We start from the raw sequence: 17,306 nt of genomic DNA, 5'->3' as shown, positions 1-17,306 counted from the left end.
GGGGAGGGACAGGAAGAGGGACAGGAAGAACAGGTGGAGCAGGAGGAGGAACAGGAAGAGGGACAGGAAGAACAGGTGGAGCAGGAGGAGGAACAGGAAGAGGGACAGGAAGAACAGGTGGAGCAGGAGGAGGAACAGGAAGAGGGACAGGAAGAACAGGTGGAGCAGGAGGAGGAAAAGGAGGAGGAACAGGGGGAGGGACAGGAAGAGGGACAGGAAGAACAGGTGGAGCAGGAGGAGGGACAGGAAGAGGGACAGGAAGAACAGGTGGAGCAGGAGGAGGAACAGGAAGAGGGACAGGAAGAACAGGTGGAGCAGGAGGAGGAACAGGAAGAGGGACAGGAAGAACAGGTGGGGCAGGAGGAGGAACAGGAGGAGGAGGAACTAGAGGAACAGGCGGAGCAAGAGGAGGAACAGGAGGAGCAGGAGGAGGAACAGGAAGAGGAACAGGGGGAGGAACAGGTGGAGCAGGAGCAGGAACAGGAGGAGGAGGAACTAGAGGAACAGGTGGAGCAAGAGGAGGAACAGGAGGAGCAGGAGGAGGAACAGGAAGAGGAACAGGGGGAGGAACAGGCGGCGCAGGAAGAGGAACAGGAGTAGGAACAGGCAGAGCAGGAGGAGGAACAGGAGGAGAAACAGGAGGAACAGGCAGAGCAGGAGGAGGAACAGGAAGAGGGACAGAAAGAACAGGTGGAGCAGGAGGAGGAACAGGAAGAGGAACAGCGGGAGGAACAGGAGGAACCGGCGTAACAGGAGGAGGAACAGGAACAGGGACAGGAAGAACAGGTGGAGCAGGAGGAGGAACAGGAGGAGCAGGAGGAGGAACAGGTGGAGCAGGAGGAGGAACAGGAAGAGGGACAGCAAGAGGAACAGGTGGAGCAGGAGGAGGAACAGGTGGAGCAGGAGGAGGAACAGGAAGAGGGACAGCAAGAACAGGTGGAGCAGGAGGAGGAACAGGAAGAGGAACAGGGGGAGGAACAGGCGGCGCAGGAAGAGGAACAGGAGTAGGAACAGGCAGAGCAGGAGGAGGAACAGGAGGAGAAACAGGAGGAACAGGCAGAGCAGGAGGAGGAACAGGAAGAGGGACAGAAAGAACAGGTGGAGCAGGAGGAGGAACAGGAAGAGGAACAGGGGGAGGAACAGGAGGAACCGGCGTAACAGGAGGAGGAACAGGAAGAGGGACAGGAAGAACAGGTGGAGCAGGAGGAGGAACAGGAAGAGGGACAGAAAGAACAGGTGGAGCAGGAGGAGGAACAGGAAGAGGAACAGGGGGAGGAACAGGAGGAACCGGCGTAACAGGAGGAGGAACAGGAAGAGGGACAGGAAGAACAGGTGGAGCAGGAGGAGGAACAGGAAGAGGGACAGGAAGAACAGGTGGAGCAGGAGGAGGAACAGGAGGAGGAACAGGAGGAGCAAGAGGCAGAACAGGAAGAGGAACAGGTGGAGCAGGAGGAGGAACAGGTGGAGCAGGAGGAGGAACAGGAAGAGGGACAGCAAGAACAGGTGGAGCAGGAGGAGGAACAGGAAGAGGAACAGGGGGAGGAACAGGCGGCACAGGAAGAGGAACAGGAGTAGGAACAGGCAGAGCAGGAGGAGGAACAGGAGGAGAAACAGGAGGAACAGGCAGAGCAGGAGGAGGAACAGGAAGAGGGACAGAAAGAACAGGTGGAGCAGGAGGAGGAACAGGAAGAGGAACAGCGGGAGGAACAGGAGGAACCGGCGTAACAGGAGGAGGAACAGGAACAGGGACAGGAAGAACAGGTGGAGCAGGAGGAGGAACAGGAAGAGGGACAGCAAGAACAGGTGGAGCAGGAGGAGGAACAGGAGGAGCAGGAGGAGGAACAGGTGGAGCAGGAGGAGGAACAGGAAGAGGGACAGCAAGAGGAACAGGTGGAGCAGGAGGAGGAACAGGTGGAGCAGGAGGAGGAACAGGAAGAGGGACAGCAAGAACAGGTGGAGCAGGAGGAGGAACAGGAAGAGGAACAGGGGGAGGAACAGGCGGCGCAGGAAGAGGAACAGGAGTAGGAACAGGCAGAGCAGGAGGAGGAACAGGAGGAGAAACAGGAGGAACAGGCAGAGCAGGAGGAGGAACAGGAAGAGGGACAGAAAGAACAGGTGGAGCAGGAGGAGGAACAGGAAGAGGAACAGGGGGAGGAACAGGAGGAACCGGCGTAACAGGAGGAGGAACAGGAAGAGGGACAGGAAGAACAGGTGGAGCAGGAGGAGGAACAGGAAGAGGGACAGAAAGAACAGGTGGAGCAGGAGGAGGAACAGGAAGAGGAACAGGGGGAGGAACATGAGGAACCGGCGTAACAGGAGGAGGAACAGGAAGAGGGACAGGAAGAACAGGTGGAGCAGGAGGAGGAACAGGAAGAGGGACAGGAAGAACAGGTGGAGCAGGAGGAGGAACAGGAGGAGGAACAGGAGGAGCAAGAGGCAGAACAGGAAGAGGAACAGGTGGAGCAGGAGGAGGAACAGGTGGAGCAGGAGGAGGAACAGGAAGAGGGACAGCAAGAACAGGTGGAGCAGGAGGAGGAACAGGAAGAGGAACAGGGGGAGGAACAGGCGGCACAGGAAGAGGAACAGGAGTAGGAACAGGCAGAGCAGGAGGAGGAACAGGAGGAGAAACAGGAGGAACAGGCAGAGCAGGAGGAGGAACAGGAAGAGGGACAGAAAGAACAGGTGGAGCAGGAGGAGGAACAGGAAGAGGAACAGGAGGAACCGGTGTAACAGGAGGAGGAACAGGAAGAGGGACAGGAAGAACAGGTGGAGCAGGAGGAGGAACAGGAAGAGGGACAGAAAGAACAGGTGGAGCAGGAGGAGGAACAGGAAGAGGAACAGGGGGAGGAACAGGAGGAACCGGCGTAACAGGAGGAGGAACAGGAAGAGGGACAGGAAGAACAGGTGGAGCAGGAGGAGGAACAGGAAGAGGGACAGCAAGAACAGGTGGAGCAGGAGGGGGAACAGGAGGAGGAACAGGAGGAGCAGGAGGAGGAACAGGAGGAGCAAGAGGCGGAACAGGAAGAGGAACAGGAGCAGGAATAGGAACAGGAGTAGGAACAGGCAGAGCAGGAGGAGGAACAGGAGGAGAAACAGGAGGAACAGGAAGAACAGGAGGGGGAACAGGAGGAACAAGAGGAACAGGAGGAACAGGAGGAGGAACAGGAACAGGAGGAGCAGTGCAAGAGCCCTAGAGAAGGACCTGGTGTGTATCAACCGGTCAGAAACACACTTCATGAGGGTGGCATGAAAGAGTCTGGAGATGTCGTGGGGAACGTTATGCTGACTGCAACATCCAGCATAACCGGTTTGGTGGTGAGACAGTGATGTTCTGGGGAATATTGGAGGGTCGCACAGATCTTCACATGCTGGCCAATGGTTCCCTTACTGCTGTTAGAGACCGGGATGAAACCCTGAGAGCCACTGTAAGAGCTCACACTCTTACATCTGGCCACAGTGTGTACAGACTTTCTGAATGATGAAGGCATTGATGCCATTTTGGGTTAGGGTTAGACTAAAAATGCCTTTATGTTTTGAGAAGAAACTTACATGCATTAAATAAAAGCGAACCACTCTGTAGGAGACACTTGCTATTATTGACTATCTATAACGCAGGACACAGTTTGCTTCAAATCAGAATTTGAAAAAAAAGAAATTACCTTATTCTGATCGGTCCAGTAAAGGTAGAAGCCCTGAGGGTCGACCCGCAGCGTCACCGGCGTAACTGTGGTGCAGTCCTACAAAACACCAGACAAACACATCAAAACACCAGACAATCGACAATCGACAATCACCTCAAAACACCAGACAAACACATCAAAACACCAGACAATCACCTCAAAACACCAGACAATCACATCAAAACACCAGACAAACACATCAAAACACCAGACAAACACCTCAAAACACCAGACAAACACATCAAAACACCAGACAAACACATCAAAACACCAGACAAACACATCAAAACACCAGACAATCACCTCAAAACACCAGACAAACACATCAAAACACCAGACAAACACATCAAAACACCAGACAATCACCTCAAAACACCAGACAATCACCTCAAAACACCAATCACATCAAAACACCAGACAATCACTAAAAAAACAGACAATCACCTCAAAACACCAGACAATCAAATCAAAACACCAGACAATCACCTCAAAACACCAGACAATCACCTCAAAACACCACAATCGACAATCACATCAAAACACCAGACAATCGACAATCACATCAAAACACCAATCACCTCAAAACACCAGAAAAACACATCAAAACACCAGACAATCAAATCAAAACACCACAATCGACAATCACATCAAAACACCAGACAATCGACAATCACATCAAAACACCAGACAATCACATCAAAACACCAGACAATCGACAATCACATCAAAACACCAATCACCTCAAAACACCAGAAAAACACATCAAAACACCAGACAATCACATCAAAACACCACAGACAATCACCTCAAAACACCAGACAAACACATCAAAACACCAGACAATCAAATCAAAACACCAATCACCTCAAAACACCAGAAAAACACATCAAAACACCAGACAATCACATCAAAACACCAATCACCTCAAAACACCAGAAAAACACATCAAAACACCAGACAATCAAATCAAAACACCACAGACAATCACCTCAAAACACCACAATCGACAATCACATCAAAACACCAGACAATCGACAATCACATCAAAACACCAGACAATCACATCAAAACACCAGACAATCGACAATCACATCAAAACACCAATCACCTCAAAACACCAGAAAAACACATCAAAACACCAGACAATCAAATCAAAACACCAGACAATCGACAATCACATCAAAACACCAATCACCTCAAAACACCAGAAAAACACATCAAAACACCAGACAATCAAATCAAAACACCAGACAATCGACAATCACATCAAAACACCAGACAACCACATCAAAACACCAGACAATCACCTCAAAACACCACAATCGACAATCACATCAAAACACCAGACAATCGACAATCACATCAAAACACCAGACAATCGACAATCACATCAAAACACCAGACAATCACATCAAAACACCAGACAATCACATCAAAACACCAATCACCTCAAAACACCAGACAAACACATCAAAACACCAGACAATCAAATCAAAACACCAGACAATCGACAATCACATCAAAACACCAGACAAACACATCAAAACACCAGACAATCACATCAAAACACCAGACAATCGACAATCACATCAAAACACCAGACAATCACATCAAAACACCAGACAATCGACAATCACATCAAAACACCAATCACCTCAAAACACCAGACAAACACATCAAAACACCAATCACCTCAAAACACCAGACAAACACATCAAAACACCAGACAATCAAATAAAAAAAACAGACAAACACATCAAAACACCAGACAATCAAATCAAAACACCAGACAATCGACAATCAGATCCAAAACACCAGACAATCACATCAAAACACCAGACAATCAAATAAAAAAACAGACAAACACATCAAAACACCAGACAATCAAATCAAAACACCAGACAAACACCTCAAAACACCAGACAAACACATCAAAACACCAGACAATCAAATCAAAACACCAATCACCTCAAAACACCAGACAAACACATTAAAACACCAGACAAACACATCAAAACACCAGACAATCAAATCAAAACACCAGACAAACACATCAAAACACCAGACAATCACCACAAAACACCAGACAATCACCTCAAAACACCAGACAATCACCTCAAAACACCAGACAATCACCTCAAAACACCAGACAATCACATCAAAACACCAGACAATCAAATCAAAACACCAATCACATCAAAACACCAGACAATCACATCAAAACACCAGACAATCACATCAAAACAACAGACAATCACATCAAAACACCAGACAAACACATCAAAACACCAGACAATCACATCAAAACAACAGACAATCACATCAAAACAACAGACAATCACATCAAAACACCAGACAATCACATCAAAACAACAGACAATCACATCAAAACAACAGACAATCACATCAAAACAACAGACAATCACATCAAAACACCAGACAAACACATCAGGGTCATCAGGGTCAGCACTGCACACCAGGTATTTTATTACAGTCAATATAATCAGTATGTTCAAGAGAAACATGGGTAGATGAGAAGAATTAGAAGTATGGCGTGTTTGTGTTGATGTGAGAAAAAGAGAGATATTAAAGAGTAAGACAGATGTGAACTAGAGTAAATAGAGCACTGTAGTTCCTGCAACACAAACCTTGTCGTGAATGAAACAGAGAGTTGAGTGTGAGCCGTCAGACGCAGAGAGACAGGAGCAGCTCGTGTTTCATTTAACCCTCAGGACTTCACATAGCAACTGCAAATATTACTGGAGCTCTATAAAAAGACCAGCACGTTTTTGTGGAGGAACGCAGTGGTGTTTTATAGTCCCTAAACTTCAGCAGGGGCCGATTACGCATGCAGACATTCGACACACATCAGTGCTTTAGTATCAGTCCACAACACAACATCTGTGACCAGTGTGCTCTGAGAAGAGATAAACGCCACAGCTTTTACTGAGTGTGTCCGATCATGTATACCATTGGTTCCCAACCTGGGGGGCGCCAGAGTTCACAGGGGGGGCGCGGGAGCGGATATGCTTTGAGGTGAATAAAGATGCATAAAATGTTCCACTAATAATTTTATATAAAAATATTTTTTCAAAGTTTTAAAAAAATCATATGCTTACAATGCCGATTCCAATTCCAATTTCATTATTTCAAATGTAGGCGCGTTGCGCGTGGCAAGCGCGTTCATAATGTAAGAGACGCCGGCGCGACCACAACATTGCCCAACATCAAATGGCAAACATAATGCAAGCGGAACGAAACTGGGGGGGGGGGTCACGGATTGTTAAATATGTACATAGGGGGGGCCCCAAGGAAAAAGGTTGGGAACCACTGATGTATACGGTCAACAACTCGTCTGACAGGTTCCTGTTTCTACCTGATTTATTACTGGGACGCTTTTAGATGCAGATTCTGCCATTGTAAGACAAACACACTGGCAGAGAAACAACAGCTGAGAATTTTGTAGATAAAGATTACTTTGCCTCCTTAAACACTAAAACACTGAAGCCTCCATCTCCTCGATGAAACGTTAAAAACGAGCCCAAGCCTGAGGAGGACAGAGCTTCGTTTACACAGCGGATGATGATTTTACACACACATTCCTAGAGACCGTCTCGGTTTGATCTCCATGTAAATCTCACTGCTGTCTGAAGAAACAGTTGCGATCCTACGAGAGAGTCCTGTATCTCCCATTTAAAGCCAGACGCTTGAGGAGCCAATCAATGGTTGGAGAAATGAGCTCTGGATTCCTGAAGGTGTTTCGTTACTGAAACGTTCTGTCATTTTCTGCACAATGGCAACATGCATGCAGTCAGACATCTGACAAGACAGTTTAATAATGACCATAAAAGTGTGTTAAATGCCAAGTGAGCCGGTGATGTGATCCTTAGTGTCCCCAGACTATTTTGGGCAGATTATATGGTATATTTTATATTATTATATAACAGTTATTTTGTTGCCAGTTGAATACAAAATATATCAGTTGTGCCAAGTCTAATTTTTGATAAATTCATTGAAAACATTTTTTTTCTATTATTCTCTGATTATTTTCTTCTTTTTTTAATCTTGATGGAGGACAAAAGATCAGATATTCATATCAGAATCAGAATAACATCAGTGTAAAACAGATTTACATTCTGAAACACTTGAGTTCAAATGTAAAAACAGCCAAACTAATATTAGAAAACAGAGTTCAGAGTTCAGACTCTGACTGGACGAGACAGCAGATAAACACACAATTATTGGACAAAAAACGTCCTCACATAATAACCTAGAATACTGTCTAACACTTGATGGCTGCTCTGTTAAGTCTTCGTCGTCGGCTAGGAACCTGGGTGTGCTCTCTCAATCTCAGTTACTTTAAACTATCCTTGTATCTCTGTAAAGCCGCTTTGGAACAACCTACATTGTTAAAAGCGCTATATGAAGATGACTTGACTTGACACATACGTGTGACACACATCAGATCAACTCTACATTAAAAAAGAAGTAAAGTTGCGAAGTTGCTCAGCAACTGTAAACAACCAAACTGAAGCGTTCAACCAGCGTTTGCATAAAAACTCTGGGCTTCAAAAGCTTTTTACAGGCAAGCCTCTTTTCTGTTCAGTTTTACCAGCGAGAAGGAAAACAATCCTGACTCACAGAAGATAAAAGTGAAACAGAAAATCCTGGAGCCAGAGCATCACATGCATCCCTGCTCCTCATGTACACGTCAGGAAACACACTGGGAAAACTGGGAAAATCCTGGAGCCAGAGCATCACATGCATCCCTGCTCCTCATGTACACGTCAGGAAACACACTGGGAAAACTGGGAAAATCCTGGAGCCAGAGCATCAACATGCATCCCTGCTCCTCATGTACACGTCAGGAAACACACTGGGAAAACTGGGAAAATCCTGGAGCCAGAGAATCACATGCATCCCTGCTCCTCATGCACACGTCAGGAAACACACTGGGAAAACTGGGAAAATACTGGAGCCAGAGCATCACATGCACCCCTGCTCCTCATGCACACGTCAGGAAACACACTGGGAAAACTGGGAAAATCCTGGAGCCAGAGCATCACATGCATCCCTGCTCCTCATGTACACGTCAGGAAACACACTGGGAAAACTGGGAAAATCCTGGAGCCAGAGCATCACATGCATTCCTGCTCCTCATGCACACGTCAGGAAACACACTGGGAAAACTGGGAAAATCCTGGAGCCAGATAATCACATGCACCCCTGGTCCTCATGCACACGTCAGGAAACACACTGGGAAAATCCACAAGCCAGAGCATCACATGCATCCCTGCTCCTCATGCACACGTCAGGAAACACACTGGGAAAACTGGGAAAATCCTGGAGCCAGATAATCACATGCACCCCTGCTCCTCATGCACACGTCAGGAAACACACTGCGAAAATCCACAAGCCAGAGCATCACATGCATCCCTGCTCCTCATGTACACGTCAGAAAACACACTGGGAAAACTGGGAAAATCCTGGAGCCAGAGCATCACATGCATCCCTGCTCCTTATGTACACGTCAGGGAACACACTGGGAAAACTGGGAAAATCCTGGAGCCAGAGCATCACATGCACTCCTGCTCCTCATGCACACGTCAGGAAACACACTGGGAAAATCCTGGAGCCAGAGCATCACATGCATCCCTGCTCCTCATGCACACGTCAGGAAACACACTGGGAAAATCCTGGAGCCAGAGCATCACATGCATCCCTGCTCCTCATGCACACGTCAGGAAACACACTGGGAAAATCCTGGAGCCAGAGCATCACATGCATCCCTGCTCCTCATGCACACGTCAGGAAACACACGGCACCATTCATCGTTCTGTTTTTTATTTTATATTGTTGTCACTGCCAAACATGACATTTATATTTAATTATTTAGCAGAAGCTTTTATCCAAAACGACTTACCGATGAGGAATACAGCAAAGTTAGGCAATACCACGAGAAGTGCTAAAAATACAACATTTCATGAGAACGTTGCTTCTTCTTACTGAAAGATGTACAAACTCGACTAGTTGGTGGATTGCTTAAATGACTAGACAATTACGTGACTATACGATTATGCAATTACTTGAAGGAATCAGATTGGTTGTTGAATGAGTAGTCGCCGCAGCCACACCTCTTCACTTGACAGAGATTTAACTGTGTGTTCATGTCTATCTAAGAAACACAGTTACAGCATCACGGATTAGGTTTCATCACCTTCATCATCATCATCATCATCATCATCTTCATCACTTCTCTGATCTGCTGCAGGTTCAATACATACAGTAGTGCTTTCAGGTGCTTTATAAAATCACTCATTTCTGCCGTTCATAGGATGGGCAAAACACTGTGGAAATTGAAGAACTCCCAAAGCACAACAAATCGCTAAAGATGTTCAGTAAACCAGCAGGTGTAGTCCCTGTTTAAACCGAATTATGATCGACTGGAGAGAAGTGGTTTCTGATGGGAAAATATAAATCCCACTTCTATCCCACATAAAGTCTCCTCAGAAGCAGACACACTGTCATCTCTCATCACAGTTTAAATCAGGCTTGGAATTAAAACAATATAGTTCTCCCATGACTTACGTGCATTCATTCTGGAAAATCAATAATACAAAGAACCTATCTACAATTAATGTCAAATTCACCCATGGATGACAGTTTCTCATCATCAAGTAAAATCTGAGGTTTTCTCTGCTGTTTAGTTGTTTGTCCCTCCATGAAGCTCTATGTCAGCATTTTGTTTCTCTAATCGAATCACTTGGGCTTGAGGACTTTCACAGGCAGCTTTGACCTTTTATGGCAGGAGAGGAGTATCGGAAAGCTTTAGGGGAAAATATGAGCTCGAGGAAACATTACATTGAAGAGAATCGTAACATTTCCGTGTTCACGTGCAAGGTGCATATGCTGCCATCTGTTATGATTACAGTTATAAATAAAGGTCATTTGCCTAAACATGATGTCAAACAAACAGCACTAACAAACTAACAGTCCATTAGAGCTGAAATAGATGCAACTATGCAAATGACATGACAACGGTATAGTGCAATTACAGTATTCTGACACTGAAGAATACCTTTGTTTACACAACCTATCTGCATTTAAAGAGAGAATCACTCTAAATGTAAATTCTGTCATTTCCGAACCAAACCATATCTGTCTTTCTCTACACTGGGATTATGATATTCCCAGGAAAACATTCACACGGGTTTGGAATGACATGAGGGAGAGTAAACGATGACAGAAGGTTAATTATGGGGTAAACTAGCTTTTTAATAGGTTTTCAAAAATATTCTAATATAAGACACAAAAACAATTCTAGAGTAAACCAGCATGTAATTGTGACTTTTGACTGACCGTGAAAGCTCGCGCTAACACTGCTCCACAAGAACACTGAGAATCTGAATCTGACATGAATGTTACTTACATCGTCCCACTTCATGAACTTGTCCCCCGTCCTGAGCTTCTCGGGCACGGACACGCGTTTGAGCTGAAGCGCGTGAACTCCCGGCTGCGCTCCCGCCATGACGCGCGTGGACCTCACGCGAGCGATGCTGTTGCTTCAGGAAGATCTGAGACACTGATGAGACATTCACTGACAAGACTCTGCAAACCCGCTCATTGCTCGCCACTCTGGCAAGTGCTCGGGATTGGTGCATGTGTATATCCACTGTCACGCGGTGTTACGCGCACAGAGACCAATGCGCGCTCCCGTTGTTATGAGTCCGTGCGCTCCGGAGCGCGTCATGATGAAAACTCGTCGCCTTGTACAATGTACAGTAGATGTACAATAAAGTGAAACATACATTTACAGTGAACGTAACAGGGGAAATTATTCTGCAATAGTATGAAAATAACTGGGTTAGACTGCATTCATTAAACAACAGGCTGTTCTTTGAAACTGAATTAAAGTGCAAAGAAATATAACATGGGAACTCAAAGTCTTTAATTTAACTAGGACAGTGTGTGCTTATCTGAGAGTAAAATCTTGACTAGAGGTTTTTAGTTGATTCGTTTTTGAACTGAGGCTGTAAGTGTAAAGACATATTTACTGATCAGGTTCTCTGATTTAAAGTTGTTTAGTTGCTCAATGTTCAATGCTCTGATCCCATCTTGTGGTTGTCTTAAAAATAACAAGTCTTTACACAAATTCACATAATGTGGACAATTCCTGTGTTTTTAAAATAAGTGTCTTCTGCTCCATAAAGCTGCATTTAGTTGATCAAAAATGGAGTCAAAAACATGAGTATTGTGAAATAGTATTACAATATAAAATAAGCCTTTTTTATTTTAACTTTTTTTTTTTAAATAAATGATTTCAAAATCATTCTGTGATGACAAAACCACATTACTCCAGTCTTCAGTCCCACATGATCTATCAGAAATCATTCTAATATGCTAGGAATATAATAGGAAACATTTCTTACTTGATAAAGTGTGGAAACCACAACAATGACTCTTTGTTTCGAATTTGAGGAACAGCACAAAAAAAAAAAAAACTATTTTATGCATTCTTGCTGAAAAGTATGAATTTGAAAATATTTTTTTTAAAACAGTGACTGCAAAATTATGACCAGTAGTGAATGTAATTACAGTTAAACCCTGTAAGTTCAGTCATCTGAACAGAGTTTACTGAAGATAAAGTTAGTAAAGACTTAGGGCTGCACGATTAATCGCAATAAAACCACAGGCGATTTGGCAAAGGCTGCGATTATTTTATTTTACTGCCCCATCTGAATGCCAGAGGGCGCTCACACACACACACACACACACACACACACACACACACACACACACACACACACACACACACACACACACACACACACACACACATATCCCTCTGAAAGCCAGAGGGCGCCCTCATGCAAACACACACACACACACACACACACACACACACACACACACACACCACACACACACACACACACACACACACACACACACCACATATCCCTCTGAACGCCAGAGGGCGCTCTCATGCAAACACACACACACACACACACACACACACACCACATATCCCTCTGAACGCCAGAGGGCGCTCTCATGCAAACACACACACACACACACACACACACACACACACACCACATATCCCTCTGAACGCCAGAGGGCACTCTCATGCAAACACACACACACACACACACACACACACACCACATATCCCTCTGAACGCCAGAGGGCGCTCTCATGCAAACACACACACACACACACACACACACACACACACACACCACATATCCCTCTAAAAGCCAGAGGGCGCCCTCATGCAAACACACACACACACACACACACACACACACACCACACACACACACACACACACACACACACACACACACACACACACCACATATTCAATTCAATTCAATTCAAATTTATTTGTATAGCGCTTTTCACAATACATATTGTTTCAAAGCAGCTTTACAGAAAGTGCATTTCAGAAATGTACATAGAGAAATACAGTTAGTTAATCATGTATTGATTTAGGGCATAAACATCGCCAGCGTCGAGTCGTCTCTTCACGGGCGTCGAGTCGTCTCTTCACGGGTGTTGGGGCATCTGTAGTTTCCATGGGAGGCTGGATACAAACTGGAGCTGACGATCTGTATTTATCTCGGGACTAGCGTCCCGAGATAACAACAGAAAAGCAGATGGGAAATAATTAGCGTAGCTGCTGTTCATAATATTAATGCATTCAATCTGATTCAACTGTAGTATAAAAGGTAAGTATTATGTGAATGCTTGGCTAAAGAGATGCGTCTTTAATCTAGTTTTAAACTGGGACAGCGAATCTGAGACTCGAACAATATCAGGAAGGCTATTCCAGAGTTTAGGAGCTAAATGTGAAAACGCTCTCCCTCCTTTAGTGGACTTAGATATCCTAGGAATGACCAGAAGCCTCGAATTTAGTGATCTTAAAGAGCGCGATGGATTGTAGGGCGATAGAAGATCCGTTAAATACCCAGGAGCTAAACCATTTAGGGCTTTATAGGTCAGTAGTAATACTTTGTAATTGATACGGAACTTTATAGGTAACCAATGTAAAGACGATAGAATTGGTGTTATATGATCATATTTTCTTGATCTAGTAAGAACTCTAGCGGCTGCATTTTGCACTAACTGTAGCTTGTTTATAGAGGATGCAGGACAACCAGCTAATAAAGCATTACAGTAATCTAGTCTCGAGGTCATGAATGCATGAACTAACTTTTCTGCATCAGAAACTGATAGCATATTACGTAGCTTAGCAATGTTTCTAAGGTGGAAAAAGGCTGTTCTTGTAACATATGAAATATGATTTTCAAAAGACAAGTTGCGGTCTAATATAACACCCAGGTCTTTTACTGTAGAGGATAAAGTAACAGGACACCCTTCTAAATTAAAGTTGTATTGTAAGAGGTTTTGTGGGCAGTTTTTTGGACTAATAAGTAATACCTCCGTTTTATCTGAATTTAATAGCAGAAAATTACAGGTCATCCAGTATTTTATATCTTTAACACACTCTGTCAATTTAGATAATTTATTGTTTTCATCTGGTCGTGATGAAATATATAATTGAGTGTCATCCGCATAACAGTGGAAATTAATTCCATGTTTTCTAATAATATTACCAAGTGGCAGCATGTATATTGAGAATAGCAGAGGGCCTAACACAGATCCTTGCGGCACTCCATAGTTTACTGACGTTATCTTCGATTTTTCCCCATTTAAACAGACAAAATGGTAACGGTCTGATAAGTACGATCTGAACCAGTTTAATGCCTGTCCCTGAACACCAGTGTAGTTTTGTAGTCTATCTAAGAGTATTTTGTGATCTACAGTGTCGAACGCAGCACTAAGATCAAGTAAAACTAGTATTGAGATACAGCCTTGGTCAGAAGCTAGAAGTAAATCATTTGTGATTTTAACGAGCGCAGTTTCAGTGCTATGGTGCGGCCTGAATCCTGACTGAAACTTTTCATAGATATCATTTTCTTGCAAGAAAGAGCCCAGTTGGGCGGACACAACTTTTTCTAGTATTTTAGACATAAATGGAAGATTTGAAATGGGTCTGTAATTTGCTAGATTATTATGATCTAATTGTGGTTTCTTAATAAGAGGTTTTATAACTGCCAACTTGAATATTCTTGGAACATGACCTAAAGATAAAGACGAGTTAATAATATTGAGAAGAGGCTCTGCCACTATAGGTAACACTTCTTTCAGTAGTTTAGTGGGTATTGGATCTAATAAACATGTTGTTGTTTTAGATGAAGTGATAAGTTTATTTAGCTCTTCCTGTCCTATAGTAGTAAAGCGGTGTAGTTGTTCTTGAGGGATAATTGAGGCTGAATCATAAGACACCATTAAAGATTGTACATTTACAATTGTGTTTCTGATGCTTTCTATTTTCTCAGTGAAGAAATTCATAAAATCATTACTACTAAACTGTAACGGAATATTTTGCTCAGGTAACGTCTGTTTATTTGTTAGTCTAGCCACGGTGTTAAATAAAAACCTTGGATTGTTTTGGTTATTTTCTATTAGTTTGCGGAGGTGCTCAGCCCTGGCTGCTTTTAGGGCCTTTTTATAACGTGACATACTGTCTTTCCACGCGATTCTAAAGACCTCTAGATTAGTTTGTTTCCATTTACGCTCTAAATTATGAGTTTCTCTCTTGATAACATGCGTAGCACTGTTGTACCATGGTGCTTTAGTTTTCTCTCTAACCTTTTTTAATCTAATTGGTGCAACGATGTCTAATGTACTAGAGAAAATGGTGCTCATAGTGCTAGTCATTTCCTCTAGTTCATCTGTTTGTTTGGGTTCACTGAGCAACTGAGATAGATCAGGTAAGCTATTTGAGAATCTATCTATAGTTGTTGGAAGGATTGTTCTGCCTGGTCGATAACGTGGCGCAACCTGACAAATTTCAGCAGTACGTAGTATGCAAGTGACCATGTAATGGTCAGTGACTTCATCACTTTGCTGTATAATATCTATATCGGTTGGATTGGTTCCATGTGATATAATTAAATCTAGCGTATGATTAAGACGATGAGTGGGACCAGTGACGTTTTGCTTGACCCCAAAGGAGTTTAATAAATCTGTAAACGCAGCCCCTAACGCATCATTTGTGTTATCTACGTGTATGTTAAAATCTCCAACAATTAATGCTTTATCAACATTGACCAATAGATCTGAGAGAAAGTCTGCAAACTCTTTTAGGAAATCAGCGTAAGGCCCAGGCGGTCTATATACGGTAGCCAAGGCTAGAGATAATAGGGATTTCTTTCTTACATCTAAGAGAGTAACATTTAGCACAAGTACTTCAAACGAATTAAACCTGTGACCTGTTTTCTGGGTAACATTAAGAATATCTCTGTAGATTGTTGCAACACCACCGCCACGACCAATCAGACGGGGCTCATGCTTATAACAGTATCCAGGAGGAGTAGACTCATTAAGACCGAAATAATCATTTGGTTTAAGCCAGGTTTCAGTAAGGCAAAGTACATCGAAACTATTATCTGTGACCATTTCACTTACAATAACCGCCTTAGGTGTGAGTGATCTAATGTTTAGAAGACCTAGCTTTATAAATTGTTTTTGTACACTAATATTGAGATTTTCTGGTTTAATCACAATTAGATTTTTCCTAGATTCTACAGTAGATTTATTGTTTGACCTCACTAAACGAGGAATAGACACAGTTTCAATATAATGTTCTACATTGGTATTTATATCAATTAAGTTTGGACAGCAAAGAGTGTGATTTGGACTTTGACTTACTAGTCATATGGTGTGAAGCGTCTTGGAGATGTTGTCCGACAGAATAGCCGCTCCGATTCTGCTGGGGTGAAGGCCATCAGCACGGAAGAGCCTAGGTCGCTCCCAGATCCCTCTGAACGCCAGAGGGCGCCCTCATGCAAACACACACACACACACACACCACATATCCCTCTGAACGCCAGAGGGCGCTCTCATGCAAACACACACACACACACACACACACACACACACACACACACACACACACACACACACACACACACACACACACACACCACATATCCCTCTGAAAGCCAGAGGGCGCCCTCATGCAAACACACACACACACACATACACACACACACACACACACACACACCACATATCCCTCTGAAAGCCAGAGGGCGCTCTCATGCAAACACACACACACACACACACACACACACACACACACACACACACACACCACATATCCCTCTGAACGCCAGAGGGCGCTCTCATACAAACACACTCACACACACACACACACACACACACACACACACATACACACACACACACACACACACACACACCACATATCCCTCTGAAAGCCAGAGGGCGCTCTCATGCAAACACACACACACACACACACACACACACACCACATATCCCTCTGAACGCCAGAGGGCGCTCTCATGCAAACAAGATCAATATGCCCCGCCGCAGAAGTACAGTAATGCGCATCATTCCAGGAAATCCCTATCGCTGTAGCTGAATAAACAGAAGATTGAAACGCTTTGATTAAACATGACTTATAAACACACGACTGCCTTATTCTGTGTAAGAAGCTCATCATCTCACAGAAGGAGCTCAACTGTCCTT

General features: G+C 44.1%; 1 protein-coding gene across 2 annotated transcripts in view; it reads right to left on the bottom strand.

Annotated features, from left to right (window-relative positions):
* plcb1l (phospholipase C beta 1-like) overlaps positions 1-11,359 on the bottom strand; it is a 163,922-nt gene extending 152,563 nt beyond the window's left edge. For both annotated transcript variants that reach the window (XM_084432989.1, XM_084432990.1), the window contains exons 1-2: positions 11,110-11,359; positions 3,660-3,737 (exon numbers count right to left, since the gene is read on the bottom strand). In XM_084432989.1, the coding sequence (XP_084289115.1) occupies positions 3,660-3,737; positions 11,110-11,208 (177 nt within the window). In that variant the 5' untranslated portion in view covers positions 11,209-11,359. The remainder of the gene's footprint in view (positions 1-3,659; positions 3,738-11,109) is intronic.
* Between the last annotated feature and the right edge of the window lie 5,947 nt (positions 11,360-17,306).

This window comes from Rutilus rutilus (assembly GCF_951802725.1).
Source record: "Rutilus rutilus genome assembly, chromosome: 15".
NCBI classification, from domain to species: domain Eukaryota; kingdom Metazoa; phylum Chordata; class Actinopteri; order Cypriniformes; family Leuciscidae; genus Rutilus; species Rutilus rutilus.
This window is presented reverse-complemented; position numbering and strand designations above follow the sequence as displayed.